Source organism: Symsagittifera roscoffensis, chromosome 2, assembly GCF_963678635.1.
Source record: "Symsagittifera roscoffensis chromosome 2, txSymRosc1.1, whole genome shotgun sequence".
Classification (NCBI taxonomy): domain Eukaryota; kingdom Metazoa; phylum Xenacoelomorpha; order Acoela; family Convolutidae; genus Symsagittifera; species Symsagittifera roscoffensis.
Window position 1 is genome coordinate 39,873,410 of NC_087063.1, and position 10,275 is coordinate 39,883,684.

At 35.8% G+C, this 10,275-nt stretch overlaps 1 protein-coding gene across 1 annotated transcript; it reads right to left on the reverse strand.

Moving 5' to 3' along the window:
* Positions 1-2,416: 2,416 nt before the first annotated feature.
* LOC134840056 (RUN domain-containing protein 1-like) lies at positions 2,417-8,863 on the reverse strand. Its single transcript, XM_063855698.1, has 6 exons — positions 7,829-8,863; positions 7,462-7,578; positions 4,818-5,013; positions 4,197-4,453; positions 3,664-3,943; positions 2,417-3,517 (listed from the first exon to the last, which is right to left on the reverse strand). Exons 1-6 carry the CDS (start codon positions 8,325-8,327, stop codon positions 2,785-2,787), a joined length of 2,082 nt encoding a protein of 693 aa, XP_063711768.1. The 5' UTR covers positions 8,328-8,863; the 3' UTR covers positions 2,417-2,784.
* Between the last annotated feature and the right edge of the window lie 1,412 nt (positions 8,864-10,275).

Sequence of the window (10,275 nt, forward strand, 5' to 3'; positions counted from 1 at the left end):
AGTTTTTGAGTTTTTAGCTTCATCCTTTGGTTGAAAATTTGATTTTTTTTTTCAATTTTTTTTGTTATTTGTTTTAAAAATTGTTTTTTAACTTGCATATTTTACAATGACTGACGAAAATGCCTAAGCTCGATTTTCCGCTCAGGTTCCTTTATCACACCACACCGAAAAAAAACGACTTATTTGAAAAAAAAATTGTAATTTTTAAGACAGGTCGGAACATTGTGCTACTTGCACAGTAACCGTTTATCCTTGTTCTAACATGCAATTGTTCAGCATTCCAGCAAAGCGTCTAGCAATCAGTGAGGTCTCTGGACATCAGGGTTATTCAATCGCAGAATGAAAATTTCAACTGAGAAAGAAGAACAATACTGGACCCAAAAATTCGAAAATTGTAAGGATAAAATCACACAATTATCTGACATCTTTACTGAGGCAAATATTTGCAACTTTGTGAGTAATTGATAGTATAAAAAATTGATAGTGAGTTATTATAACCGCTCATGAAGAAAATGCAAAAAAAACCAAACACATTTCCTAATGCATTTTCTCTGGATCAGATAATTTAATTAAAAAAATTGATTTCTAATTGGTTGAGCTGTGTATAAAATGGCCGTTACATCCATTGCTTACGATGCAGAAAAGGCTGTGCCGTTCTGAAATTTTAACACTCCTGCTCTATTTCAGGGCGACACCCTGAATGTTCCGACCTTGATTATCGGATAGTTATTGGTAAAAAAATTATTTGGGAAATCATACTTTTTGGACATTATTAAACAACCACTGTAAAAATATGAGAAAATTTGAACAACAGATTTGCTTGCCTCAACTCAATTTGGAACAATTTTGTAGTGCGCGATAATGCAACACGCACAAATAAATCATCGAGTTACCAGAGCATAGCCAAATTAAAAAATTTTCCATTCCCCGGAATTTTACAAAAAAAATTGAAAACAAAATCTTTGTAAGACGTGAATTGCTATCTTCAATGGGGTATAACTTTTTTTTGATAGAATTTTTTTTATCTCGAGCACAGAAATTTGACTAAATAAAAATCACATCAAGCATAAGCTTTCCATTTTTCTTCGAAAACCGGAAAACATTTCTGCAATTTACTGTTTTACAGCAAAAATTTTTCGAACCTATGTGAATGAATGCAATTCAGGAAATCAAAAATTTTGCATTTTCATGCACAAATTTGTTTTGCGATGGGACTTGCTTAATTAATGTTCTTTCAAAATAGCTATATAAAAATAGCAAACGGAAGCTTGGAGAACATTTAAAAAAAACTGAAAAAAAGGTGTTTGAAGAGATTTTATTTAAATTTCGTAATTCGAAAAAAATATGAGGTTAAAGCTATTTGAATTTCAAGATTAATTTCTCTTTGATTCAATTTGCAAATTAGGTCAAAATTTAAACTTGGGTCAATCAAGACAAGATTGTCTACAACTTCCCTGTCATAAAACCCAGAAAGCATTGGAAAAAACAGCAAGTTGGCTAGGCTAGAAAGAAACAAGCTGACCTTAAATGATGATAAAACAAAAACAATTATACTATCTAAGAAGAGCGGCGGAAAATCAGATGTAAAAATGAATGTAATAATTATTGAAGAAAAACAATCGTAGAGGTGTTCAAATTGACTCTAAGCTTTCCTTTGCTGATCATATTAAAAAAATTGAAAATAAATTGTCGAGGTTTTGTGGGATGTATTACAGGCTGAGCAAAGTGTTAGGTAAAGATCAACTAATGAAAGCATATAACGCTTATGTGAAACCCATTTTACAGAATGGGATTTTGGCTTATCCGTCAACAGACAAAACGAAATTAGAAAAAAATTGAACTTAAAACTAAACGGCTTATAAAAATTATTTGTTTTAAGAGAAGAAAAGAAAGCACCGAAGAACTGAGACAAAAACGGAAAATATACTTCGTAAAGGAATTACATATCTATAAATTATTAAAGTTACTATGTAAGGTTTTGAGAAACGAGTGCATATCGGCCATTGTCCAGGAAGCTGTAACTGAGAAAAATTTGAATACAATTTTGAATAAGAGTTTTAGCTAGGCAGATACCTGTGCAATCAAAGGGTAGTAAAAAAAATCGGTTAAAATTTTTCGCTTTAAAATTTTTTTTCTCATTAAATCTTTTTTTTTGATTTCTTGATTAACTATCGATATTACAAAAAAAAACAGAAATCATAGCAGGATCATAGGCGCCATAAAACGGGCTGCATAGTTCCACGGCGTTCTCGCAATGAGATTTCGTTTGGTTGTAAATGTAGTAACGGATGTAATGGTTGTAAATGTAGTAACGGTTGTAATGGAATCTAATTTGCAAACAATTTATTATTATTATTTATTACTCCGCGCACTTCGCTTCCACATTCTGCTCATTTGCTTGTTTTTAAGAAAAAAAAAAGTTTCCAAGAACATAATTTAGAGAATGTAGCGTAACATTAAGTAGATTTAAGCGAATTTACATCAGAAAATGTCCCAGACAAAATACCAAATATACAATTTCTAACTGTATCATAAATTAAAACCCAAATATTCAGAATTCTCTAGACAAAAAATATAAGAATTTCGCATACACTCGGCGACATTTTGAAAAAACCCACAATCAACACAATTGTATATACAAGACAGCTGACATTAGAACACCTACACCTTTCATGCGTTTGTACAACAATCAATTTTTAACTACAAAATTAAACTTTGAGCACAAACAAGTAACTAAATAACTCTACTCTGTAAATTTCATTCAAATATTTGACTTCGATGATTTCAAAAAGCATCTTTGATATTGCGAATCGGCTTCACAGCCATATTAACAGGGAGTGTAAAGTTATGCTGGCCGAATTTTTCCAACAGTTTAGTGATGTCGTCAAAGTAAGCTTTGCTCATGTATGTCCAGCTAGTGTAGAACTGGTCGACAATTTCCTGCGTTCTCAACACAAGTCTGAACCAAAGCGCCAGTCGCTTCTCATTCAACCCACGACAGACGAACGCTTTAAACTGGGAGTCGTAGTTTCGTCTCAGTGGTTCGTGAGTAGACACTATGTCGTGGATGGCGGCCAGAATTGTCTGCTTTGCAGTTACAGCTGGTCTCCCCATATACGATGCCCCACTGCTTGATGACATAGCAGTGGAACTACTAGCTGCGGGCGAAAACGTATCCAGCCTGAAAGCGTCATTCAGCTTTCTAGCTGGAGTATGGACGTAGTCGTTTCCGTTTTTGATCTCATAGTAACTGAGAAACAGTTGCCATATATGTGCAGCTGCCACTGCTGAGCTCGTCTTCCGGAGCCTAGCTGAGCGGCCGCTGAAACAGTTGAAGGGGGACACTGCCCCCGCTTTTCCCGACAATTCATTGTCGGAGGTAGGAATGCTGGAGAATTGGAGGAGATCCTTGAGGCATATGACTAGGTTTCTCCTCACTGACTTGACCAATTCTGCATTTACCAACACAGCAGGCGTGTCTGAGGAGTCGGATAAATAGTCCGTGTCCGCACAGGATCTAGAAAACGTATCATTAATTACTCAAAAATTGAAACTTAAAAATAGTAAAATTTTATATGTATTTGGGAAGCCAGAAAAATTTACCCAGATAAAAAACGCGATCAATTCGACGATTTTTGACAAATTACCAAAATGCAGACTCACTCAGTGTTTTTCTCAATGATGAAGTCAACGGTCCTTGCTAGTTTGTTCAGTTTCGTTTTAAACATGTGTTCAAACTCCTCTTTCTCAGATCTCAACTCTCCGTCTTGCTTCCTGGAAGTTGTTTTGCCACTCTTCAAGTGGTTCCCACCCACACATCCCATATTGGCCAAAAGATACATCTGGATCAGGTACATTGTTTTCTTGACCGTGTTGTATGTCTCCCTCTTTTGCTCGTTCTGTTCTTCGTTTGACGTACTTGCGTCTTGTTTGTTCTTCGATTCTGAAATGAACAGGTAAAACGACTCACTAGTTCTCTAGCTGTTTAGAGGCAGTAATATTGATTTCAAAATACATCTGATGTTGCGAGCGAGGATGTTCGGTACTAATATTAAAACATGGAAACAAATTGGGATATTCTTTGAATTACTTCTTATTGAACTACCGCTTGTTTGCTTCAAACAAACACGTAGAAGGCCATAAAAGGCCCAAAGGAAGAAAGTGAATTGAGCGTTCAATCAATGAAATCAACTAACTGTTGCGAGCAAAAAATTTGGCCTTTGCACTGTTTACAGTCTCGGTGCCACTCGAGTGGTGTCCCTGACACTGGCTGGAGGAGGAGGCGTCTGCCAGATGGACTGGACACTTCTTGTTGCAGGCACAGAGGGCCTGGTTGCCCACTGGGGCCACACTGCCCTCCACCATCAGGAAGTCGATGAACCTCTCCAGGTCGCTGATCTGGGACTGCAGCTGGAACAGAAGATCCTCCTTCGCTTTGGCCGGGTTGATAATCCTGAACAGCAAAGATAATTCAAAAAACGGTGCAAATAATAAAAAATACAATGAACAAAATTGATGTGAACGAAAAAAAAGTATCACGTGAATATAAATTTGATCAAAAGGACACAAGTGTTGCCACAAATTTGCCGGATTCTATTTAGTTGTAATCTTCAATCGGTGATGTAAGCTTCATGCTATTCAAACTCTTTTGACAGATTATGTTCATGCTTCTATTTGCATCTAAATCAAACCATTTTTTTCCATTTCGGTCAAAGTTACATACTTTTATTCAAGCTTTCATCCTGTTTGCAATGTACAACAAGCGCACTCCTCACATTAAAGGCAAGGAAGGAGTACTTATGATAAAATAATGGCACCGTTGAAGAGATGAGTCGACGATTGTCTTGAGTTGTTCGGTGGTGAGGTTTTCAAAGTCGTCCAAGTTGATGTTGAGTCTGCTCCTCAGCTGGTCTATCATCGCCTTCTGTTTTTCAACCAACACCGACTGTGGCAGCTCGCCCTGGCCACTTTCATATGCAAAAGTCTCCAGTTCCTGCAGCTGTTCTTTCAACTCTACCAATAATATATTAATTGTTTTCTGGTTTTTCAAAATATAGACCATTTATTCAGGCGGAATATGAAATCTTAATGAGCTCCCAATTCAGAAACTTATACATAGCCAACAGAAATTTGAAAAAAAATCAATTAAATCAAGGAAAACAAATATATTCTTTTTGAATATTTTTCCACTTTCGAATTTCGCAGAAAACAATATAATACGTTTAAGCTCTTTGATCTTCACTAACTTTTCATAAAATTAAGCCAATGAGACAAAAGTGGGGGAAGAGTTAACTTTTTGGACCATGTGAACAATCCCCCCCCCCATAAATTGATTTAGGGGGGATAACGTTCACTTGATTTAGTTTTTTAGCAAATTTTCGAGCGATGCGAATTTTCAACCAATCAAAATGCAGTGTTTTTGAGGGAAGAAATAATAAGACGAGTAAATATTTGATCGCTTATACAGTGCTGATTTAATGATTAAAATTATCCGGACAAAACAAACAAAACTTGAATTTTCAAACGCGTTTTTCTCAAATTGGGAAATTAATATGGTGCAATTTTTTCGCCGAAATTCTCAACCAAAATTTTACCCCAAAAATGGGTCATTTTGCCTTTTTTCAATTAATCAAGAATTACACTGAAATAACATTATTAATTGATGAGAAAATTATATCACAAGAAGCCTCCTACATAGCCCAACAAACTTTAAGAAGGGTTAAATCTCCAAAAATTTGCGCAAATTGTTTACAATTTGTTTTTAAACAGAGATTCTGGGTTTTAAATAGTAAAAATCACATTTATTGACTATCAAGTAAAAACTTTTTCTCTTATACTGATTTTTGGAGATTTAACTCTTCTTAAACTTTGTTGGGCTATGTAGGAGGCTTCTTGTGACATAATTTTCTCATCAATTAATAAAATAATTTCAGTGTAATTCTTGATTAATTGAAAAAAGGCAAAATGACCCATTTTTGGGGTAAAATTATGGTTGAGAATTTCGGCGAAAAAATTGCACCATATTAATTTCCCAATTTGAGAAAAACGCGTTTGAAAATTCAAGTTTTGTTCGTTTTGTCCGGATAATTTAAATCAGCACTGTACAGTGTTGATTTTCTCTAAATTATCCGTACAAAACGATTAAAACTTGAAACTTTAAACGAGCTTGTCTCACATTGGTCAGACTTTAGACAAAAAGTGCTCAAGAAAAAAACTAGCTTAGAATTTCAGCATTCAGCAAAATAAAAATGGTGTAATTTGTTTTGCGAAATTGGGTTGCAAAATTTAACCCTTCAAACGACCATTTTCGGATTATTTAGTCAATTAAAATTACACCAAAACTATTGGTTCAATTGCTGGCAAAAATTTATCAAAGTGAGGCTCTTATATAGCTTAACAAAATGCAAGAAAACTATAATCGTCTGTTTTGTATAATTAAATTTATTTTAGTTTGATAGCCAAGAAATGTCCATTTTACTATAGAGCACCAATTGTTTATTTCAAAACAAAATTTAAATATCAAGCCACAATTTTTGGAGATCATACCCTTCTGTTGTTTTGTTAGGCTATGTAAGAAGTCTTTTTGTGGTTAAATTTTGGAACCAAATTTCGCAAAATTACACAATATTAATTCTGCCGAAATTCTCAGCAAGTTTTGTCTTCATCATTTTTTTGTCTGAAGTCAATCCAACTTCAGAAAAACGTCTTTTAAATATCAATTTTTATTCGTTTTGTCCGGATAATTTAGATCGCGTTTATTGTCTCAAACTGGCAATCTTTTAACCCCCATTCAATAACTTAACAAAATAACACCGCCCGCAGGTTAAAAAAAATCTTTTTAGTTTTCAGCTCAGGAAAACAATATTTTTCGATTGATCAAAAAAAATTCCACCCATAAATTCCGTCAAAAGTTGCTTCGACAAAATTCCTTCAAAAAATGTCTTCTGTTTTTCAACCAACACCGACTGACTAATTTTTGATTGACACAAACGAATCCGAAAAACGTCGTTTTTGTGGCTAAATTTTGGAACCAAATTTCACAAAATTACACGATATTAGTTGTGCTAAAATTTTAAGCACCCATAAATTCCGTCAAAAGTTGTTTCGACAAAATTTCGTCAAAATCGTCTTTTTATTTGGTTGAGGTTGATAAAGTTCACTTGGTCAATTTTTTTTTGGGGGGGGATGGAATGTTCACTTAGGCAAACTTTTTTCAGCTGAAAACTCTGATTGAACAGTCCACTTTTGCGTCTTCCATTTAGCAAATGAATATAAATTGAACTCGAAAAAAATCAAAGTCACAACTCGAGAAATCTTCTAATTAAAAAAAAACGGAAATTATCACTTCGTTCGTTTACACCGAAGACTTTGATTGAGCCTTTTCTTTTAACACTTCGCGATCATGGGAAAAGCAGAAATGTAAATCGATCCCCAACAAACCCAAACTTGGACCATATTTACCTCCTATCAACTCCTGCTGTTTTCTCTTTTGTTCAGCCAGTTTAGCCTCATGTTCCGCGGCTGATATTTCTTCTTCGCTCTTTGTTGATGACGCCAAGCTTTCCTTACTTTTCATAACTGAAACAATCATTACTTGCGAATGAAAAAATAGCTCAAGTACCGCATAGAAATTGCTCCAGATTGATCTTCGGGTCGCATACAATATACCATTTTTAATGAACAGGAACCAAAAATGATTAAATATATTTGCATTTGACTAGATTTGATTGATGATGGAAAATTTCATGAAATCTGATACGATATATAGCTGTTTAATGAGCTGTTACGGTTTGTACAACAAAGTCATTAAAACCAGTAATAGCCTAACCTTGTCTTGTATCTACACACCCCTTTCCTGCAAATTCCTCCAATTCGGCCAACAAGTCTTGTTTCAGATGAGGTGGAGCATTAATAATCTGTTTCAGTCTAAACTGAACCTGAGCAAAGTGTGATGTGAGGTTCAACAAGCTTGAATTCAAATCTTCTTGCTTTTCTTCGAGTACTTTCAGACGTCCTAGTTTCACTTCTACTGTTTCATTTGTACCCGCTTCTGAAGCGCCAGGGATCGAGTCAACCATACTCACTGATTCCTCGGCAGGTGCACCGATGGGTGCTAGTCTTGGCCCGAAACGGGAAGGAATATTGCACGAGCTGGCGCCTCCGACAGATGCTGAGTCATCTAAGTCGCTTTCCGCTTCGGAGATTGACGAGTGACTGCTGCCGAGACCTACTTGGGAGTGACTCCTTGAAAAATTATTTTCTTCCGGCTGCGACTGGGCAAACGGGTCAAAATTGGGGCGATTTAGGCTCATTTGAGGGACAGCCATGCATTAAGTAGACTGTTTGACAACTGTATTGCAAAAAACTGAAGCCAACGATGAAACTTTCAAACAAGCGTATGGCTAAACTAAACAATTAGCAAGTCAATGCCCATTGTATAAACTGAAAAGGAACGCGAAATGTTGGACTGAATAAAATACGAATTTCAGCTGACTTAATCATTTTTTCATTTAGCACTAGATCGGAAATAATGAGAAAACAATTTATCTTCATCATTGAAGTAGCTTTAGTGGACCATTTTGTTCGAATTGAAACACAGCAATAAGTTGAAATATACAGGAAATGATTTTAAATTATCGCACCGATGACGTCAAACAAAGATGGAATAAATGAACAGACTTTTGACGTCAAGAATTCGAACCCAACTGATTGAGTTTACAATTTCCAATTACAAACACACTCCTGAAAGGAAACTCTCTAACGGAAGGTCTAATTTTATCCAAGCATAATAGAACCGAGCAAGAAATTTGTTCCGCAATTAACTAGGTGACATATTTCCAAGACTGAACCTAAAACAGTCAGCTTCTAAATCCCAGACTGATCCTCAACAGTTGGCACGCGCCAACAACTTCCCAACAATTCTGCGTCCCCGGTATTATTGGGCAGCCATACAAGATAAAAATTTTAGATTTATGGGGAACCTATACATGAACTTATTTGATAAGAACAAAATAAGGGAATTGCGACTTGGCAATTTCGACAAATTTGAAGGCGTCTAATTGGGACACCTTGGCGGCACGGTGAGGGATTTGTTAGTTCAAAACTTTTGGGAAAAAGATTACTTAACACATAGGCGCAGCGGAGCTTCGCACCACTTGTGATACCATAAAAACATTATATAGCAAGCTAGCGGGCAGAAATTGAGACCACTAGAAAATTTTAAGGTCGAAAAACGAATACTTCATATGTTTGACTCATTTTGAAGACAACCTCGAAAAACACAACCTCAGATGTTGATATAAACATTCAAACATTTGGCAAACTAGTCAAAATTGGGGTGATTTAGGCTCATTTGAGGGACAGCCATGCAGTAAGTAGACTGTTTGACAACTGTATTGCAAAAAATTGAAACCAACGATGAAAACTTCAAACAAGCGTATGGCTAAACTAAACAATTAACAAGTCAATGCCCATAGTATTAACTGAAAAGGAACGCGAAATGTTGGACTGAATAAAATACGAATTTCAGCTGACTTAATCATTTTTTCATTTAGCACTAGATCGGAAATAATGAGAAAACCAATTTATCTTCATCATTGAAGTAGCTTTACTAGACCATTTTGTTCGAATTGAAACACAGCACTAAGTTGAAACATAGGGGAAATGATTTTAAATTATTGCACCGATGACGTCAAACAAAGATGGAATCAATGAACAGACTTTTCATGTCAAGACTTCGAACCCAACTGATTGAGTTTACAATTTCCAAATACAAACGCACTCCAGAAAGCAAAATCTCTAACGGAAGGTCTAATTTTATGCAAGCATAATAGAACCGAGCAAGAATTTGTTCCGCAATTAACTAGGTGACATATTTCCATGACTGAGCCTAAAACAGTCAGCTTCTAAATCCCAGACTGATCCTCAACGGCTGGGACGCGCCAACAACTTCCCAGCAATTCTGCATCCCCGGTATTATTGGGCAGCCATACAAGATAAAAATTTTAGACTTATGCGGAACCTATACATGAACTTATTTGATAAGAAAAAAATAAGGTAATTGCGACTTGGCATTTTCGACAAATTTGAAGGCGTCTAATTGGGACACCTTGGCGGCACGGTGAGGGATTTGTTAGTTCAAAACTTTTGGGAAAAAAGATTACTTAACACATTGGCGCAGCAGAGCTTCGCACCACTTGTGATACCATGAAAACATTACATAGCAAGCTAGCAGGCAGAAATTGAGACCACAGAAATTGGAAGCCACTAGAAAAT